Source organism: Zeugodacus cucurbitae, chromosome X, assembly GCF_028554725.1.
Source record: "Zeugodacus cucurbitae isolate PBARC_wt_2022May chromosome X, idZeuCucr1.2, whole genome shotgun sequence".
Lineage (NCBI taxonomy): Eukaryota > Metazoa > Arthropoda > Insecta > Diptera > Tephritidae > Zeugodacus > Zeugodacus cucurbitae.
The window spans coordinates 30,557,787-30,580,021 of NC_071672.1; the positions used below are offsets into that span (position 1 = coordinate 30,557,787).

At 33.6% G+C, this 22,235-nt stretch overlaps 1 protein-coding gene and 1 long non-coding RNA gene across 11 annotated transcripts in view; one reads left to right on the forward strand and one right to left on the reverse strand.

Moving 5' to 3' along the window:
- The window catches only part of LOC105219003 (plasma membrane calcium-transporting ATPase 2), a 91,715-nt gene that overhangs the window by 31,828 nt on the left and 37,652 nt on the right, over window positions 1-22,235 (forward strand). For 8 of the 9 annotated variants that reach the window (XR_008472113.1, XR_008472115.1, XR_008472114.1 and 5 more), the window contains one exon: window positions 177-315. Coding sequence is in view for 4 of the 9 variants with exons in the window: in XM_011194924.3 (XP_011193226.1) it covers window positions 177-315 (139 nt within the window). In the remaining 5 variants the exon portion in view is untranslated. Of the gene's footprint in view, window positions 1-176; window positions 316-15,180; window positions 15,193-22,235 lie in introns of all 9 variants that reach the window. The other variant, XM_011194922.3, reaches the window with a different exon arrangement.
- On the reverse strand, window positions 176-7,557 carry LOC128922952 (uncharacterized). Of its 2 annotated transcripts, none has more exons than XR_008472120.1 (2): window positions 5,502-7,557; window positions 176-5,437 (listed from the first exon to the last, which is right to left on the reverse strand). It is a non-coding gene; the product is annotated as an uncharacterized LOC128922952 (long non-coding RNA). The 2 variants fall into 2 exon arrangements; XR_008472119.1 differs by having other exon boundaries at window positions 176-5,450.

The window sequence follows — 22,235 nt, forward strand, 5'->3', positions numbered from 1 at the left end:
GAGAAATCAAAATATATATAACAATTACAGTGTAGTTACCATTTGCATAATTCACTTTGTAAATACATACTCCATCCGTCAATACATTATTGTATATACATATATTTGAAAATGTGTGTAATAAAAATGTGTGCGTATACTCATTTTGTGTGGCAATTTCGCGTATTTATTTACAGTTGGGGTCGTGGACACCCTGAAGAATACACTGATGCTATGCATTTGGGAGAAGAACGTTTCGATTCCATTGACTCTGATAAGAAACCACGTGCTGGTCAAATACTTTGGATACGCGGACTGACACGCTTACAAACTCAAGTAAGTGGTCCTTATCTTGTTTTAGTAACTGAAATATATATATATATATATATACATACAAATATTTATTAGTTACATAACGAAATATATTTTTATTTACTATAGCTATAGAGTTTAGGCGATTTTTTAAGTATTATTTCACATCATAAACGTTGTTTTTTGTTTCATTCATATATAAATACATAAATACAGTTATTCGAAAGAGCTCACATTAAGTAATATATTATTATTTGCATATTCACACTACTCATTATTCAACTTTTCGTAAATCAAGTAATTTTTCGTTCTATAAGTTCAATTCTACATTCCATATATATATATACACTTATATGAAAATTAATACACATTTTAAAAATTATATACCTATATTTACAGAATTATATAAATATATATGTTATGTACATATTTATAATTATAATTGCATAATTAACAACAAAGAGTTCGGAAATAGTCAATTACGCCATAACGTACGAATTTGTACTATTTTACTTAATAAAATTTAATTTTACTTAATTAATTTCATAATTAGGGAGTTCACAAGCCCTACTATTGGTTTATTGAAATAGTGTGCTATTGCATTAGCATAGTCATTAGACCAAACACCGGCCTATAGCATGTACTATTTCGGTAATTATTCAGGTGGTGAGACATAGAAAGAAATAGATTTTTTTTTTCAAGTTGCAACTAAATATATATTATTATACGAAACGTTAAACGAAAAATTAACCTCATGTTGGGAATTTTCACTTAGCAAATCTATAAGCGCCTTTTTTTAACTGGTCTTTAATTAAATATAACTTAGAACCTTAGTTTTAGTTGATTTCATTTTTCATTTTATGTAAACAAAAAACGGCTGATAGATGAACAGCCACAATTAGCACACTAAACATAACTTGCGGTGTTGTATTAGCTTATTCAAATTTTACTTTTAAAAACAATAACAAAAAGTTTACAACTGTTGTAAATGAATAAACAATAATCATTTTTCGATATCAACATTTTAAATATCGCTAACAAATATCGTTGCATATCTATACTATATCGATATTTTTTCAACAAACCTATTGTGAACTCCCAAATATATTTTGTTATATTGTTTAGAATGAAAATATAAGATTTCAAGTATTTCTAAAATGCACATTAGTCTTACATGAAGAAATTAAAAAAAGAAAAAACAAGGTTAAAGACGTGTAATGAAAAATCTAAATTAAATTAATTAAGTTAGAATAATTATTTGTAAATAATAAAACCTGAACTATTTGGGATTCTAATAATACCTATGCTTACGTATGGTTTAAATGGAGAAAATGCAAATTAAAATTATGTTACGATATATGATGGTTCGTTGGAACCAAAGTGAGCATATTAAAAACCCAATGAATATTTCCGAACTCCATCAAATACCCCATATCCAGAAGGTTCTTTGTTAATTTGTGTTTGTATATCCGCCGTATATTATTTGGTATGAAATAGAAACGGAAGGGAAAGTGAATTCTTACTATTTCGTTTTGTATGCACATAAGACACTTTAGATTTGCTTTTGGGGTGTGTTTGCAATACCATCTATTTAAATAATTCTACTTGGAAACATGCAATATGTGAACTGTTAACAAGCTTGCAGTTGAAACTGCGCAAAACAGTTTAAAATTATAATTTTCGAAATATTCTAAACTCCAAATATACATACACACATATATACGTACGTAAAAGCAACTTCAAAGCGTACGCAACACTTCAATATTTATCAATTTTTCTGCATGTTCACCTCATATTTACTTTCATGTATACGTTTCACCTTCCGGGTTTGGGGTACTATTACTTCATACATATATTTTTTGACTCTTAATGATGGTTCTTCCAATAACTTATTTTAAAATATATATTTAAAATAATTAGTACACTTATAAGTTGATTTTATGAATACATTTACTCTAGTAATTTGCATAAGTTTAACCAACGTAAAAAATAATGTTTCAAAAATGTGATTTTAACAAGATACATTCTTTAACGTAGCTTATATTCTGGCTTCAAACACTTTAAACAGTAATTTGTATTGAAAAAGCAGGCGTGGCAGTTATGTTGACAAGTTAAAAGCATACATGTTTTTCGAGTTATAGGAAAACTATGAAAACTATTGTAGCAACATTGAACAGTGCAGAGGCACACTATATAATATTTTGGTTGTTTTATAAACCGTCGTCGGTGATTAAACCAAGTATGTTGTAGTTACAAATTGTTTGTAATAAATTTTACTTTTCAGCCAATAAGTATGATTATAACACAACGACAGTATATGCTGTTTATTAGTAAAAATGTTGGTGGTTGGTAATAACTATTGTTAACCGTGTGACCAAATTGAATAGCGTGTAAAATATTTCTGATTTAAATTGTACATAGGCAGCAGTGGTCAATTAATGAAGGTCATATTTAGCAATACCAAACAGCAATTGTATTAGTTCCCTACATTCCAGTTGTTAAATCCACACTTCATTACTACAGAGTTTTATTAATTAAACTGTTCATGCTTTGTTTGGGGACAATGTGCTCTGTAGTCAAACGTTTAATTTTAACAAAATGTGTCCTTTGCAAAAATACATTTATGCCGCATCATTACAAAGTATTGCTCATTTGCATTACACAAAAATGAAAATTGTTGACCTACATACATGCATATATGGGATGGTTGAATATTAATTTTCGCTGCTTTCTTAACAAAACTTTGTTAAATAATGTTTTCACACACACCATCTTATAAATTCTCTGTAATATTTTTTTCTTTGGATGATTATGAAAAATTATAAAATTCTTTTTGGTGATAAGTTTTTTGTAAAGCGTGCAATGCTGTCAAAACTCTAAAAAACCGTTTAGATTTTTCAATACTTCCATTTATGCACGTCGAATAAAAATAAAATTCAATAGTGTTCCTAGCTCCTATGAGGCAATGAAATTCCGTACGTTGCCGCTGATACAAAAATCTTAATTTGTATTTATGTCAGATGTCAGAGTTTTAATGTTGGTGTTGGAGTTGTATATTTTGTGAATTAACTTTCGAGCTGTTAACATTAATTATTTTCAGTTTTTTACTGAATACATATTTCTTTTATTTCAATAAAAAATATATTTTTAATAAGTAGTGATTATAACCTTCAAACGGGTTTTGATTAAGCTAGATTTTGTATGAATTACATTCAAAAAGGAAAAGCAAAACAAAAAAATAAATAAATTCTTGCATAAATATACAGGTTTTTTTTTTTTAATTTTATGCAGTTTGTCAGCAGTATAATATTCAATAAAAATAATTTCAAATATTTTCAAATTATTTTTTATTTATTTAATACATAAAATACTTATTATATAAAAATACTGTCTGAATGAATGAATTAAAATTTAATATTTTGGCAAACAAAATAGCGCTTGCTTAACTGTTGTTATTTTAAAGGCAGACTATGTTCCAGGGAGACCGTAGGTACTAGTTTCGTGCTAGTCAAGTAACATAATAAAATGCAAAACGAAAAAATAAAATAGTACCATCTACAACAAAATATAAATATTGAGAATTATTGATTTGTGTATATTATGATTTAGTAATTTGTCTAATGTTAAATATAAAAATTTCCATTCAATAAATACACACATTTTTGTACTTCATTAAATTTTTCTGCTCTATTCATAAAAACACATTACATAAGAGAGAGAGAGAGAGAGAAAAGACTTGCGCTTACACTTACAGCCGATTTCACGAAATTTTTAAATTGAAAATTTGGTTCCATTTAATTTTAAGTTTTATTTAACTTTGTACTACCTTTCAACATTATTCACATTTGACAGTAATAGTAAGAATAACTGTTGATTTATGTAAACAAAAAATTGGAAATAAAATATAGAAAACTGCTAATAGAAAAACGTAAACATAGTTGCATATGACTGCAACTGAAATTAATTAAATTTCGCTTGAGTTTGTTCCGTGAAACCGGCTGGTAGTTTGCGCATTATTTTTTATAAATTCTTCAATTCTTCAATCAAAAAATGCGGACTTATTAGATAATATGCATATAAACTGTGTTGTCTGTCCGTGCGTCTGTTTAAATGATATCAAAACATATAACAAGTAAAACTGCATTTGAGAAATAACAAATTGCTTAAGTTTATTATAAACAGGAAGGTGTGAGTTCATCACTATACTTCGAAATATGGATATTTGCGCCTAGTGGCCTGTGATGAGAGCAAGTCTTATCAATATACCTTCAATGCAGTATTAAATGCTGCAATATATTTGAATGATTATTCTGCATCAGCTACAGCCTAAAATTATCAATCGATTAAATATTTAAAATTAAAGTTTGGGTCAGTAAAGCGTTGTAAAGGCGCAGCAGGTTTTGTTGTTCGGCAATTCAAACGACATTTGTAGATACGTGTATGAAGCTGGATAGTTTTTTTTTAATTTTAGTAAATTTGTGCACTGTCTTCACTTCACTATATAGTGAATGTTATTTTTTGCATAATGTCAGCTAATTTGTAAAACTAAAACTTTAGCGTTAAAATTCACATTCAATTCGCGACAAATATACACTAATATATGAGCAACACACTAGACATGCATATTGTTTGTATGTTATATTTTCTGTTTAGCATTATTTTTTTAGTAGTTTAGTAGTAGTAAATTTTACTTTTGTTAACCAAATTTTTTCAATTTCCAATTTAATTTTTGCATACGTTTTCAAAATATTTCGAGTATTAAAATTTTATAATTATTTTTCTTTTTGACTTTTTGTTTTTTGAAATTTATTCAGAATTGATATTTACAATTTGTTTGTATGTTACTTTTTATATTTTGCTACTCTTCTCGTGTTTTGATGAATAACTGTTATGTAACGAAATGTTGGCTTTGACTTTGAAATTTTCCCCAAATTTTTTTCTTACTTATAATATGCACATATACATATGTATATAGTATTGAAATATGAAATGAAAGCGCATACAGTGAAAATCATAAAAAATTATTAACATTTATCAATTTTTTCTGTGTATATTTACGCTCACAACTCTCAAAACTCTCCACTTTTGTCTCTCTATCGTCTGCTCTTCCTTCTTCCTCTCTATCTCTGTGTGTTCACCAATTATTCTATAACGATTAACTGTAGTAAATGCCTCAATTAGATTTTCCATATATTTATACACATACATACATTTTAGCAATTAGAAAATTAGAATTGGACACAAATTTATTTTCGTAATTTAAAAAAGTAGCGTACTGGCGCAGCATGATATTGTTATTGAAGAAAATCAGTTACGTATTTAAACCAGTTTACATTTCATGCCTGGACAACCGGTGACTTACATAAGTAATTTTGCTGGAATTAATATAATTCTGTATGTGCGTTTTTCATGAGACGATGTGTGAGTAGCTAGTCACTACTGATCAGCTATAGAAATTGTTGGCATGAGAGCAACTGAGAGTGGGTAGGTGAACACGAAAGCTAAGAAACCCAGTGAGAACTTTTTCGTGCTTATTTTTTTATTTATTTTTACTACATTTAAGCGAAATACTACTACAATGGACAGTAAAACCTTTACTTTATGGCCCACAGCAAATGCCACCTATGTCCCTAAAAATCATATCAAATGCCTCAGTTAAGCTCATTGAAATTCGAAAATCGTTATGTTTGGTAAATATTTGAATTAATTTATTTGTATAATACGTTTGTCGCATACGATTTCATAAAGTAATTCCGGGGTTACAACTAGTTGGTGCGCTAAAAATGCGTTTTTCAAACATTTTTGCTGAGAAAACTTCTAAGTTTATTATTCCAAGAATTTGTACACATCAGAGAGCTGCAACGGGTATATCATTTTCGTGCACACTCGAATGTCCACTCTGATTTTGTTTGATCAAACTTTTCGGTATGAATACTCGTATTGATCGCTTGGAGACATGTTCAAAACGAACGAGCCTTTCGCGACACTCGAAACACAAGCATATATGTCCACTTTCACACAGGCAACTTCTGTTGCTAATTCTCGGGCGATTCTCTTTTGCTGTAGCCCCTTGCGTTCACACGAGCAATTCTTGTTCGACAACTCTGTTCGTGTTTTTCTGTCATTCTCTTTCATATTATTTTCTCAACTTCTTGTACGCATCGTTTCCAAGCAAAAAATATATATTTCATTAACTAATTTTTATCGTTATTCTCAATTTTCTAGCACATTTTAATTATATTATGCATATTTCTATATGTATTTGCAAATTACATACAAAATTAAATGATTAAATTAAAATTTTCAAATATATTGTAAACAGTAATTTTAAAATATGTGCAAATGCAACACTGTTACGTAGCAGCGAACTGTTACGAATAAGAACACAAAGCGTGTTGCCTGAACACAGCAGACTCGGCGCGATTCTCCTCTCCTCGTCGCCCCCTCTCCTATAAAAATAAGAATTGCCGCGACAAAAATTGCCTGTGTGAAAGGGGTCTATGCTTGTTTTAACAGAGTGCCGAGTTGACACTCGTTTGTGAACGAGCTGGAACTCTAACCCGATCGTATTGAATGTGATCGAGTCACACACGAGTGTGCACAAAATTTCAGAATATGTATGTATGTAATTGGCAGTCATGCTATTATTGCGTAGTGATTGTCAACGATTATTGGGTTTGTTCGTTTTGTTTACTTTTTATAATTCATAATGACAACGATAGAAAATTCGGGTTGTGAGAACATTTCCAATAGCACAAACACCTTATCTGGTCTACACCTGAAATTTGTGATTTAAAAAAAATTAAAATATTTAAGTGCAATGAAATGTTTTTTATTTATGATTTATGAATTAATAAATAAAATAAGTTTTGAGTGAATTCTATTCTTAAATTGAATTATTCTTTTATAATATGTACTATGTACGTCTAATATTCAAATTATTCAACCAAAAAAGCTAAGACAGAACGCGTCATCCCGACGCCAACATACATACATATGTGTGTACGTATGTTTATCTATTATTTTTTGGTCTTCGAGTGCCACTCGAGTGTGTCGATCACAATCAATACGTGCACGACACACCCGAAAATATAATATACATAAAATCCGAGTTTGCTGCTTGCACTCGAACATAGGACCGTCGTGATTGTTCGTTTGCGTTATTTTCGCTTCGGGTTCCAAACTCGATCGAACACGTGTTTGAAGAGTGTTACGACACACTCGTACCGAATTTAAGCTAGTGTGATTGAACACACTCGAACATACCCGAAGCTGCTCTGTGGTACACATATGTATTATGGTTTTTCAAGCACTCAAGAACCTTCTATTTTCACTACGCAAATTAAATAAAAAAAATCGATTTTTTGGAAATTGTATCTTGATTGTAACCCCTTAAAGAACAACGATTTCTTTGGTAAATTATTCGATTAGAAAGAAACGTAATTTCAAAAATATAAAGATAAACTGGCAACTGATCTTGAGCAGTTGTCTGATTTTACCAATTATCTATACTATACCAAGGTATAGCAGTTAGTCAGTGGTAATGTATTTCTGGTCTAGTATACATAAGCAGTTGCTGCGTATAATGACAGCGTAAATTAACAATCCTCCATTGTCAAACGTCAAACATACTCGATCCAGTCGACTGTTAGAGTTGTGAAAGTGATTTACGTGCTTCACTAAAACCTGAAGCTCAGAAACAGAATAATATATATACAATAACACGAAATAAAAAAAAAAATTAGAAAAAATTATTTAGGTTCGTTAGTATCAGGTTAGTATCGAAAAAATCGGTAAATCTCTCAGATATCCTGAAATTACATTTCAGTTGCAATTTTTTCCCTTATGTTCTAGGGGACAAAAATTTAGTAAAGTTAGTAAATTCAGGCAATTACTTACCCTAACCTTCCATATAACTAATATAATGATTTTAAAATAATATATACCGAGATATTATTGTGAGATCTTTCATCACTAATCTTGGATATACTATAGTCTGTTGGTGAAATGAGTCCACGAATATGATATTTGCGTTATGCTAGTAGATTTATATATTTACCTTCCACCATATACCCAATATACACTGATGAAATCGGTCTGAACGGTCTTATATCGAATATTTAATATTTCGATCCTTTGGTTGAGTTTGAGTTCTCCAATCACTTTCTATGGCAATCCTCTCGTGGGATTCAAATTTTCATAAAGCCGTCCAGTTAAAATTAAACTTAATGAGAAAAATCGGAACAGGAATTACTGCAACCCCCACATACTATATACTATAAAGATTTTCGTTATTTGAGTGGACTTTATGTCGTATGTAAGCGAAGATGTGTTATCATAATAAAACTAAATTCATAAATAAATTGCGATAATATAATATGTTCGGTTACAGCCGAACTTAGCGCTTCCTTCCTTGTTTGACATTTGTTTTATATCACCAATCACCAACTAAGTTTTAGCGTACTACTCTACTGTGGCTTTTAACTAGGGAATCGTTGGAGAATTTCTCTAGACAATTCTGTCATATATGGGACTGTTCTTTTTTTAGCTGGATTAAATCTGCATATTCATCACGCATGGGGGTGGGGGTCATATGTAGAAGTTCACTCAAGTGAGGAAAGTTTCTGATTGCCATTCACTTGGGAGTGGCCAGGAACGATTCTTTTACATATGACTCAAACAGCTCACGACTTCCGGTTTTAGATCATGTATCCCCTGGGTAGCCAACAGACATCCGTTTGAAGGCGAGCTAAAATGAGAAGGCGAAGCCCGCTTCTGCGGTTGTGCGTAGGGTTTGGGACCCACCACATAAAAAAACCTCCCCAATGAAAAAACAATCAGAGCCTCGGAAGAGAAACCGCCCTTTTGATGACGACCCCTGCAAACGATTTAAGGAACATGATTTGAGGGCTTGCACCTGGAATGTCCGGACGGACCCTTAATTGGAAAGGTGCCTCTGCCCAGCTGGTTGATGTCCTCATACAACTAAAGGCTGACATCACCGCCATCCAAGAATTGCGATGGACGGGACAAGGACGAACGAAGGTGGGTCCTTGTGACATCTACTACAGCGGCCATATAAAGGAGCGTAAATTTGGTGTTGGATTTGTGGTGGGAGAGGGACTCCGTCGCCGAGTCCTGGCATTCACCCCGGTGGATGAACGTCTAGCCACAATCCGCATCAAAGCGAGGCTCTTCAACATATCGCTGATTTGCGCCTACGCCCCAACGGAAGAAGAGAACGATGTGACCAAAGATGCTTTCTATGAGCGCCTAGAATGTCAAAATCGTGCTTGGTGATTTTAACGCCAGGGTGGGTAAAGAAGGTGTCTTTGGCACAACAGTCGGAAAATTCAGCCTCCATGACGAAACATCGCCAAACTGCCTGAGGCTGGTCGACTTCGCTGGGGACCGAAATATGGTTGTCTGTAGTACCAGATTCCAGCACAAGAAAATTCATCAAGCAACATGGCTGTCCCCGGATCGAAACAAGCGCAATCAAATCGATCACGTTGTGATAGATGGAAGACATGTCTCCTGTGTTTTAGACGTGCGTACGTTCCGAGGACCGAATATTGACTCGGACCATTATCTAGTAGCAGCAAAGATACGCACTCGCCTCTGTGCAGCAAAGAACGCCCGTCAACAAACACAAGGAAGGTTCGACGTCGAAAAGCTGCAATCACAACCGACAGCCGAGCGATTTTCTACTCGACTTGCACTCCTGCTCTCTGAGAGCACTCATCAGCATCTCGATATAAGGGAGCTGTGGAACGGCATCTCAAACTCATTGCATACCGCTGCAGCCGAAACAATTGGTCTCCGGCAACGCCAAAAAACCAGTTGGTACGATGAGAGTTCTCGTTCCGCAGTGGAGAGAAAACAGACTGCCTACCTCGCAACGTTGCGAAAGACCACAACACGTTCGGGGTGGACAGATATCGAGAACTGAAGAGGGAAGCGAGACGCATTTGCAGACGTAAAAAGAAAGAGGCCGAAATGCGTGAGTATGAAAAGCTTGGGGATTTACAGAAGGTTTCAAGACCGGAGCATTATCATGTAGGGACCGAGGAGGTAACGGATGTCCAGAGCATACTGGGATTATGGAAGAAACACTTCTCCGACCTGCTGAATGGCAGTGAAAGTACAACACCAGGAGATGGCGAACCCGATTCCCCAATCGATGACGATGGAATAGATATTTCATTACCCGACCATGCAGAAATTCGAATAGCAATTACCCGCTTGAAGAACAACAAAGCGGCGGGGGTCGATGGACTACCGGCCGAGCTATTCAAATACGGCGGCGAAGAACTGATAAGTTGCATGCATCAGCTTCTTTGTAGAATATGGTCGGAAGAAAGCATGCCCGACGACTGAAATCTCAGTGTGCTCTGCCCAAACCATAAAAAGGGAGATCCCACAATCTGCGCCAATTATCGTGGTATAAGTCTCCTCAATATCGCAAATAAGGTTTTGTCGAGCGTATTGTGTGAAAGACTAAAGCCCACCGTCAACGAACTGATTGGACCTTATCAGTGTGGCTTTAGACCTGGAAAATCGACAATGGACCAGATATTCACCATGCGCCAAATCTTGGAAAAGACCCGAGAGAGAAGAATCGATACACACCATCTTGTCATCGATTTTAAAGCTGCCTTCGATAGCACGAAAAGGAGCTGCCTTTATGCCGCGATGTCTGAATTTGGTATCCCTGCAAAACTAATACGGCTATGTAAACTCACGTTGAGCAACACCAAAAGCTCCGTCAGGATCGGGAAGGACCTCTCCGAGCCGTTCGATACCAAACGAGGCTTCAGGCAGGGTGACTCACTATCGTGCGACTTCTTCAATCTATTACTGGAAAAAATAATACGAGCTGCAGAGCTAAATAGAGAAGGTACAATCTTCTACAAGAGTGTACAGCTGCTGGCGTATGCCGATGATATTGATATCATCGGAAACAATAACCGCGCTGTTTGTTCTGCTTTTTCCAGACTAGAAAAAGTGCAGCTTATGGGTCTGGTGGTGAATGAGGTCAAGACGACCTGCCACTGTTGACAGTCATACCTTTGAAGTAGTAGATAGTTTCGTATACTTGGGAACCAGCGTTAACAGCACCAACAATTTCAGCCTTGAAATCCAACGCAGAATCACTCTTGCCAACAGGTATTACTTTGGGCTGAGTAGGCAATTGCAAAGTAAAGTCCTCTCTCGACGAACAAAAATCAAACTCTACAAGTCGCTCCTTATTCCCGTTCTGATGTATGGCGCCGAAGCGTGGACGATGACAACATCCGATGAGACGACTCTTCGGTGGAAAGACCAAGTGCAAAGTGACCTCGCTTCACTTGGTGTTTCCAGTTGGCGCCAAAAAGCAAAAAGGAGAAACAAGTGGCGCGCTCTGGTGGATTCGGCTATAATCGCTTAAAGCGCTTTCTACGCCAAATATATATAAATATATATTCATCACGCATTTACTTTTGCGCTTTAGCTCGTTAGTTAGCTTCATGATGTATATTTGAAAATCTCTAAGCCTAATTTTTTTATTTATTTTTATTTTTTGAGAATAGGTAAAATAACCTACATAGTGCAAATTTCCTAACCATATTAGATATTACAAAAAAGTTTTAAATACATAAGAGATGAAAAATAAGCATTTAGTTTTTAAAGTTTTATATATAATTTTAAACTTTCGTACACAACCAGTTTACCGAGCTTACAGTTTTCTAAAAGGTGATCCATTTCGAGATTCCCAACTTTTTTTTTTAAAGAAAATTCAAATTTAATGGCGAATGTTTATTAACACATCCTTTGGCATATATTTTTTAAAGATTATCACTTTCAAATGTTGGCCGCGGCTACATATTAGCTGGTCCATCCTGTTCCAGCATTTCGACTGATAACTGGCGCATGACACGCGTGTCGATTTCCTCCAAGGCCTTAAACGTAGCGCGATTGTTCGCATAGACTTTAGACTTTACATATCGCCACAGGAAAAAGTCTAACGTTGTGATCTCACACAAACTTGGTCGCTAATCGACCGGTCGAAAACGTGAAATTATCTGCTCACCGAAGTGTTCTGTCTAATCCATTGATGGATGCGTTGTGTGGGAAGTGGCGCCGTCTTGTTGAAACCAAATGTTGACGAAATCACGAGCTTCAATTTAAGGCACCAAATAGTCGGTTATCATGGACGGTTACATTCTCATCGGCAACATTTTTTAAGAAATATGGACCGATGATTCCACCACACTAAATCGGTTTTACGTACTGTACGGTGTCTGTTGTACTAAATGATTTTTAGCTAAAAAATACATATACAGCCTCTGGCCATCGAATTACGAACGGGCAATATTTACGAACAGTTTCAAGTTTGATCAGCAATAAAAACTAAACCATCGCTCGTAATTTAACTTATTTCGGCTTTATTGATGCAACAATGATATTTTTTTGTCTTCGTGACGCTAATTGCAAATATATTTAATATTTGGTAACACTACCCTTATTCGCTAATACGGCTGCGATCCTATTAGGCATACTACGAATGCAATTTTTTATTTTTGTATGCAAATCAACATCATTTTCCCATACGTCCTTGATGTTTTCTTTGAGAATTGCAATTGTTGTGTTTTTTCGTTGGTAGACCTTGCGTTTCAGATATGCCCAACAATTTTCAATTGGGTTGAAGTCGGGGGAATTCCCTGGCCATGGCAGCACATCCAAGTTCAACGAATTAATGCAATTCATGCTCGCTCTGGAAGTATGGCAAGGAGCACCATCTTGCATAAACGTGTAGTCGCTTGCCGGATACCTTAGCCTTTCCAAATATGGCAAAAAAACATTTTCCACAACATTTATGTATTGGTCAGAGCGCATCGTGCCTTCGACGAAGTGAATTGGGCCGGGTCCTTCGTCAGAAATGCAGCTCCAAACCATCACTGAAGGAGGATGCTTTACTCTAGGAATAATGCAAGCTTCAGAAAATCGTTCTCCTCTCCTCCTCCGCACATAATTTTCCGCTTGAGTGACGGCCTCTAGACGGCATTCATCGCTAAAGATGACCTATAAAAAACGTAAAAATAAAAAAATTTAATATGTCTGCCTTAATTATGGAAAAATTAAGAATATAATAAAAATATGTGAATTACCTTGCTCCAATAGGTGGCGTCATAGGTTCTATGCAGCTTAGCCCATAAAACACGTCTTTTTTGCATCAGCTGTGTTAATTTCGGCTTTTTAGCAGGCCTCCTGCACTTCAGTCCATTTTCGTAAAAACGTCTACGCAAAGTACGGTTCGAAATTACCACACCACAGTCCCTAACTGCTTTTAAAATGCTTTCAGAAGTTGTGGTACTAACTTGCAAAGCTTTTCGAACAATCAACCGGTCTACCCTGTCTGTAGTCTTCCGGAGGCCCTTGCAGTTGTTCCTGTTATTTCCGAAAACAGCCGCTTCATCACACCCCGCGCTTAGTTTTTTTGCCAATTCAGCCACCGATGTCTTAGAAATTCCAAGAATTTTGGCTATTGTGGAATAACTGGAATTTCCTGCTTTTAGAAAAGCTACAGTTTGCATTTTTTTCTCCTTTTGTATGTCGCGCTTTTTACCCATTCTCTATAAAAGGACATTAATTATTGAATAAACATTGATTAGGTACACTCAGTAATTAATAAAGATTTTTTTAACTTGTTTTTTACTTACGCTCTTTCTTTAATCTTTAAATATCCCAAAAAAACAAAAATTTTCACCAAAATCTAAAATTTTATTCGCTTTATATTCACTCACACGCGTCCACGTTTATGTACTAGTGACAAAAAAAAACTACGGTTACAATAATTGACAGCCGATAACTATAAAGTAGGCAAGCTTATTCGAATATTATACCGTTAATTATACAGTAGAAATATAGGCAAAGGATGCCACCCAGGTTGTAATTTTGTAACTTTCACCATAAATTAAAAACATTGTCAAAAAAATTAAAAATATTGAATATGCTCTGCGTTCGTAATTCGATGGCCAGAGGCTGTACTATTTTTTTTGGACTCATCTTTCACATTAATTCATTTCTATATGACCTGTATTTGTGTAGTTATGTATGTTAGGGTATGTTCACTTTCCCCATAACTCCCACGCCTCTTTTTTTTACGTTGAAGACATTAATAAATGTATAATTATAAGTTCAATCTCTTTATGCCCTATAATTCCACCGATATATGGCATAGCCTGGTAGATGCATTTATGCCTTAAACTAACATTATTAAGAGAAAAAAAATAAAAAAATACAAGTGCAAAGCAAAAAAAAAAAAGCAAAAACAAATAATAATAATTAGAAAATATCGTTAAACTATTGAAACATTATATATGTATATCATTAACACCATTTTTATTATATTTTCGAAATCTATTGTATTTGTAATATTTACGATATATGATTGCTAAGTGGCGCTAATACAAAACTTTCATTTCTCATTTTTTAAATGCTTTAAAACTACACCCCGATTGATTGATTGATTGAATGGTTGATTTGTTCAACACCTTGAAAATATATCAAAAAAATATCAACACCTTGAAAATATGTAACAAAAATATATATATACATATATATTTGTACAAAAATTGAAAAAATCATGCAAAAACTTATTAATCGACGCAAAACCTGTGAAAAAACGTACGAAAACTGAAAATGACGGAAACATTTCATGCCATAAATACAACGATTATAAAATGAATAAACCATTTAAATACATATACAATTGCTATAATAATAATAATGAAATATTCATATATATTAAACGTTTGCAATAACCAAATATTGATGATAAAAATAATAATAAATATAAAATGAATTAAAAAAAAAAAATAATTAACTCCAACTCTCTCTCAACAGATTTCAGTACCGGTAAGAAGTGTGTTTATTTGTGTATGGCATTAGACGATTGTGTTTTTGGCATTGATTGTCTTCTAATTATGTTCGATTTTCAAATTTTTTGCCCTTTTTAGTTATTTTTTTTTTACCAAAAAGTCGTTAACTTGCAAATAAATCAAAAAAATATTAAACAAACAATATATTATTAATCAAACGTGACTCATACTGATTATTAATGCCAACACTAACAAAAATACATTACAAACGCGCAAGATGGACAAGAATTGAATTACATAAATATTAAAAAAGTTCATAACATATGCACACATACATTAAAAAAAAACCTACAAAAAGACGTTGGCGCAGGCGCAACATAGCCGAAAAAAAATTTAAATGCAAATTAAAGATTCCATTTGTGTGCCCCTTAAGTGCAATTTTATACAATTTATTTGAAACGCTGGAACTGTTTTCTTTTCATTTTGCGCATTTTGCTCGTCTTGTCGTTGCTCTTAAAAGCAAGGTAAACAGCCGCCTATGTGCTAAGCTGTAGTCTGCTACACCACTATACTCTCTCTATTTTTGATGTCAATATACAAACACGTTTGCTTCGTTATTAATTGTTCCACTCTTGTCATTATTACTTTTATTCATTTATATTTTCAACTGATGAATATTACAAAATTTGTTAATAATTGTGTTATACACAAGTTGAATATGTACCTATGGACAAGCAATTTGTGCGTGTAACTTTGACATGCTGTGCTATGTCTGCATAGATTATTTTAACGTTTTTCGGATGTGCCACAAGTAATTGCATATTTTTAGCATGCGCCCTACTTAGGTGTGTGTGTGTTTGTCACTTTTACTACACACTCTTCATTGTGCACAAAAATCAAGTACAAATGTATACTAGGCCCGTTACAATTGGTATTTTCTAAGTTCTTTGCATGAATGCATGCAACTGACTGTTCCTAAGCAACTTATTCAAATTCATTTACGGTCAAATATACTGTATGTGCTAAATGAATACACAAAAGCTGTAGTGATTTCATTGTAACGGGTCTATAACTTATGCTAGAGCCGTATATATTTTTCATAGATTTGTTAAAAAAAAATAAAACTTCTATATATATGTACTAAAAGTGGGATTTTGACGAAGTATACGCACACAATTTGGGTGTTTCACAAATATTGTCATTTACAAATTTATCATTACATACGTATGTATATGTATAAGGCTCAGCCCACACCGGTTTAGTCAAGGCGTACGTACGTACGTGTCTGATATGACAATAGTCCATAGCTTCAACTTATGCGACAATCCACACCGAACAGGACGTTTTTGTCTACGCATGTTCGCTTGGCTTGGGTTAGAGCAAAATACGTTTTTGTGTCTTATTAGGTAAAGACGTTTTTGACTAATCCGGTGTAGGCTGAGCCTAAGGCGTCCACAAGTCGTGTTATTTGTTATATTACAACAATTGTAAATTATTTTTATTGTTTGACAAGTAAAATTTGTGAGATATGCGCTCTCTCTCATGATCTCACATTCATTATCACAATAGAACGGAAAATAAAATTATAACTAATTAAATCTAATGCTAAATGCGACTTGTGTACTCAATAATTATGTACGTTTAGGTCTACTATTGTAGTTGTACTCGTTTCGAAATATGCCCACACACACTGCAGGTTTATAGGTAATCAATTAAAATATTTGAAGTCTTTCAGTGCAACTAAAACTCTCCAAAGTCTCAAAAAAAGACGAACCAGTACACTAAAGTTGCAAGAAAAATGGTTTTATAGCCGGTTCGCACACCCAAATTCATTGAGTACAATTTAAATAATGAAACGGAAAAAAATAATAAAGATATTTTTTGATTCCGAAACCAGTTTTTGCCCTTCGCATAGCCAAATTAATTGAATACATTAAGTTTCTACTACTCGACTAACGAACAGCTGTTAGAGCCTTTAATTGAGTACATTAAGTTTATAAATAATTTGCCTTTTGCACAGCCGTCTACTCGATAAACGATTAGCAGTTATAGCCTTTTCCCTTCGTACTGCCGGCTACTCGATTAAGCCGTTATAGCCTTTTTGGATAGCCGAATTAGCGTATACACATTCATTATCACAATAGAACGGAAAATAAAATTATAACTAATTAAATCTAATGCTAAATGCGACTTGTGTACTCAATAATTATGTACGTTTAGGTCTACTATTGTAGTTGTACTCGTTTCGAAATATGCCCACACACACTGCAGGTTTATAGGTAATCAATTAAAATATTTGAAGTCTTTCAGTGCAACTAAAACTCTCCAAAGTCTCAAAAAAAGACGAACCAGTACACTAAAGTTGCAAGAAAAATGGTTTTATAGCCGGTTCGCACACCCAAATTCATTGAGTACAATTTAAATAATGAAACGGAAAAAAATAATAAAGATATTTTTTGATTCCGAAACCAGTTTTTGCCCTTCGCATAGCCAAATTAATTGAATACATTAAGTTTCTACTACTCGACTAACGAACAGCTGATAGAGCCTTTAATTGAGTACATTAAGTTTATAATTAATTTGCCTTTTGCACAGCCGTCTACTCGACAACGATTAGCAGTTATAGCCTTTTCCCTTCGTACCGGCCGGCTACTCGATTAAGCCGTTATAGCCTTTTCGGATAGCCAAATTAATTGAATATATTAAGATTTTAATTGAGAAACCAGTTTTTCGCTACGTGTTATCACTATACGCTAACGATAAGCTGTTAAACATTTATTTTTTTTGCTTTTGGTAATAAGCAGTTGGTAAGATTCAGCAGCTGATTGCTATTATATTTTATCAATAAACACAGCCAAATTTTGCAGCATAGAGCTGTAATTTAGTTTCAACCCGATTTGTTGTCGATTAAAATTTATTGTGTATGGTAAATCGAACTAAATCAGCGTTTTAATCGAGCAGAAGCCGATTAATTATTCAATTAACTCCTGCATTTTATTCCATTAAAAATTACTGTAGTAAAATTTAAATTTTTATTTTGTATCTAAATCGAACTAAATCACCGCTTTAATCGTACAAAGGATTGTTCAATTATCTGCTATGCGAAAAGGCTTTTATATTTGTTACTTAAATTGGCCGTAAATGCAAATTTACACAAAAAGCTCATGTGATATTGTATTGGAAATTTCCAGTGTATACAATTTAACGTTAGAAATAAATAACAGTTAGATTATGACTGTATCTAATTGTTGCAAGTGTACTTCAGGAAAAAGCTATTATACTAAATTTATGCTGTAGTCAATAATAAAAATTCTACTTTTGTAGAATTTACTGTTATATTCATTCATTACGTTACTAGTCGTTAAAGGGTCAAAGCGGTAATATTGAGGTTAAATAATGTGTTTTAAAAAATTTACTTGAACTTCCATAACTCGAAGTTTTCCACAAATCGAACTCTTCAATTGACAATAGAAGTAAAATTTCATGCAAATTACCTTCCGTAATTCCATGGGGAAATTCAATTGTATACTTGCATTAGCCAATCGAAAGAATTTAAATTCTTTTTTTAACAATTCGAGTTTTCCAAGTATGCACAACTCACGTTCCAACGCATTTACATTATTAATTATTGAAAAAATTAACAAAGTAGTCTCGCCGTGATAGTGCCAAATAATAACTGTTTCAATATTAATATATATTTCCTTACGTGAGTATTAATAAATGACTACAGCAACCTAATATAGTTAGTGAAGACATTCGTATTCTTGGTATGGTGTGTTGATATATAAAATTTTTTTAAATTTTCAATACATAATTATTTAATTTAATTTCATCACATGTATATATGTTTCATGTACTTTATTTCTGCATGTTTTTAAATGTTTCTGAATAGTATACATTCAGTACTCAGAAGTACATAAATGTTCATAAACTGAAGTACTCTCATTTTTCTACACATACATATGAATATGTATGTGTGTGTATATATATACATATATATTCACATGTACACTCTCAATTATGTTGCAGTACAGTTGCTATACTTTATATATATATTCTAGTAGTTAAATTTGGGGTTAACAGCATAACAACAATGCTTAATTTGCGTTCAAACATTACTTTTCGTTCGATTGCCATACACCGACATTTTTACCAATCGTATGTTTGGCGGTTCTTATTTTGGAAACTCACATTTTGCGTAAGAACTAACTTTAAAATGAATTCATAAACTTAAAATTTAAATAACTACTTTCTAACTAAATGCCACGCCTTCTTGTGAATTCTATATGTGTATAAAATACATACTAATTTACATAAATAACATACTTGTTCCATAATAATTATGAGATTTACATGAATAAAGAAATTGTTTCTTGAATTCCCTACTACGACACAGTTGCCTTAATATACCATGACACGTGATGCAGTGTGCAATGCAATCATTTAGGAACACATAATTACACAAATTGCATTGAACTGTTATAGTAATTTCGCGGTAATGTTGGTCCGTTCTAGACTACATTAGGTTGCGCAATACCGCAAACTCTCCTCCGAGTGCTACAAATATCGATTTTGTACGCTTTCAGGTGAGTAGTACGTATAAACCAATATTAAAATGTTTCATAAGTCTGTTAGAGTTGCTGCGAACAGCGCCGAATCGACACTCCACGGTCTTTGTGCACTCTCAGCTACAGCATGTTTTCTTCACTTCACGTACTGATCGTGGTCTATTCGGTCGAATATTATCCAATAAGGAATGCTTGGTCTCAAGCTGGGTGATGGTGTTGCGTATAGTACGCTCAGTGGATCCGATTACGTGGACCGTAAATTTTCGTAATAAAGTTGAACAATTTATAAACTTCGTCGTTTGTCTTTTCTGGATGAAATACCAAAAAATACTGAACAAAAATAACATAACAGTTTGACACGACTTACTCGTGAGCTGTCAAAAAATGATATTAAGAAAAGTACCTCTTCTCGGATGACCCGAAATAACACAAAGTTTTTATACTCTCCCAACAAAAGTTGCTAAAGAGAGTATTATAGTTTTGTTCACATAACGGTTGTTTGTAACACCCAAAACTAAACGAGTTAGGCATAGGGTTATATATACCAAAGTGATCAGGGTGAAGAGTGGTGTTCAAATCCGAATGTCTGTCTGTCCGTCCGTCCGTCTGTGCAAGCTGTAACTTGAGTAAAAATTAAGATATCTTGATGAAACTTGGCACACTTATTTCTTGGCACCATAGGAAGGTTGCTTTCGAAAATGAGCCAAATCGGACCACTACCACGCCCACAAAATGGCGAAAACCGAAAACACATAAAGTGCCATAACTAAACCATAAATTAAGCTAAAGAAATAAAATTTGGTATGAAGGATCGCACTATGGAGGGGCATATTTGGATATAATTTTTTTGGGGAAGTGGGCGTGGCTCCGCCCCCAAATAGGTTTTTTGTACAAATCTCGCAAATCAATAGAGCTATATAAACCAAACTTTATGCAGTCGTTTTTTTAGCCACTTCTTAATACAATCCAAAATTTAAAGAAATCGGATAATAACCACACCCACGTCTCATACAAAGGTTAGGTTGAAAATTACTAAAAGTGGGTTAACTCACTAACTAAAAACGTCAGAAACACTAAATTTCACATAAGAAATGGCAGATGGAAGCTGCACTCATATTTTTTTACAAAATGTAAAATGGGCGTGGCGTCTCCCACTTATGGGTCAAAAACCATATCTCAGGAACTACTCGACCGATTTCAATGAAACTTGGTTTGTAATAGTTTCCTTACATCCCAATGATATGTTGTGAAAATAGGCCAAATCGCTTCACAACCACGCCTACTTCCTATATATCAGAACTGTGAAGACGGTCTGAATCGTTTACATTACAATATATAAAGTAAGCACTAGTGAAGATATCGGTGCAGAACTTTGCACAAATACTATCTTTATAGTGTGGCAGCCCCATTCTAAAAATCGACGAAATCGGACCATAGGTTTTTAAGGCCTCATATATCGAACACGAGGACCTCGGTGCTTCTAACCTAATATTATGGTTTCCAACTAACTTTCAATGGACTTTATACAATATATTTGACGAATATGTGGGTCAAATTGTGTATTATATAATACAAATAAAGTTAAATAAATAAATTGCGAGAGTATAAAATGTTCGGTTACACCCGAACTTAGCCCTTCCTTACTTGTTTATTCTAAAATTTTTTTTATTACCTAAAAATGGGTACAGTTAAGAGATCTGTTCATACTTTTCTCTCTATTGATTCACTTTCTCTTTGTGATCGGCGTATTTTAAGTTTAACCAAAATATATGTACATAACCATGTATAATGAGGCGAATTCAATTTACATACATATATATGTATGTATATATTTTCAGTTCTAAAACGATTAATTACAAAAAAATATAGTAAAATACCGTTATCTCAAAGCAGTAAATTTTTGTGTATAATCTAAATAAAGTCATACTATTTCGTGAAACAACCATATCTTTTAAATACTGCACTGCTGAAACCCTTGTTGTTAACAGGTTTTCTTCTTCTCTATGTCTCTCTAAAAATATCGTTTGCGTTAAATCCTTTTCTTTACCATTGAGCTATAAATTATCTTTGCCATTTTTGTTTTTGATCCATCCATTCTAAATTTAACAATTTTTGAAGTTGCTACAGCCCTGACGAAAAAGGCGGTGACCACTATAGCTCTGAAGTGGTTCAACTGAAATGAAGAAATCAAATTGATTTCGTTTAAGTAATGTACAAACTTGTAATTTATTGAAGGAATACGCAAACCTTTTTTTTTTACAAAATGGCGGCTTTTAAAAAATCGATTTTTTGCCACAATTGCATTTAAAACACAGTTTTTCGAAAAACTAGGTTAAAGCTTACTTTCAAATGTGCTGACGCGTCGTTAAAATTATGCGTGTCACTTCAAAAATAACCGCCGTGTTCACGTGAATACTTGTACATTACGAAAATTAAATAATTTTTTTTTTGTATTCTAACTAGTTGTAACCACTTAAGTGGCAATTTATCCAACCAAATGGTTGTTACACAG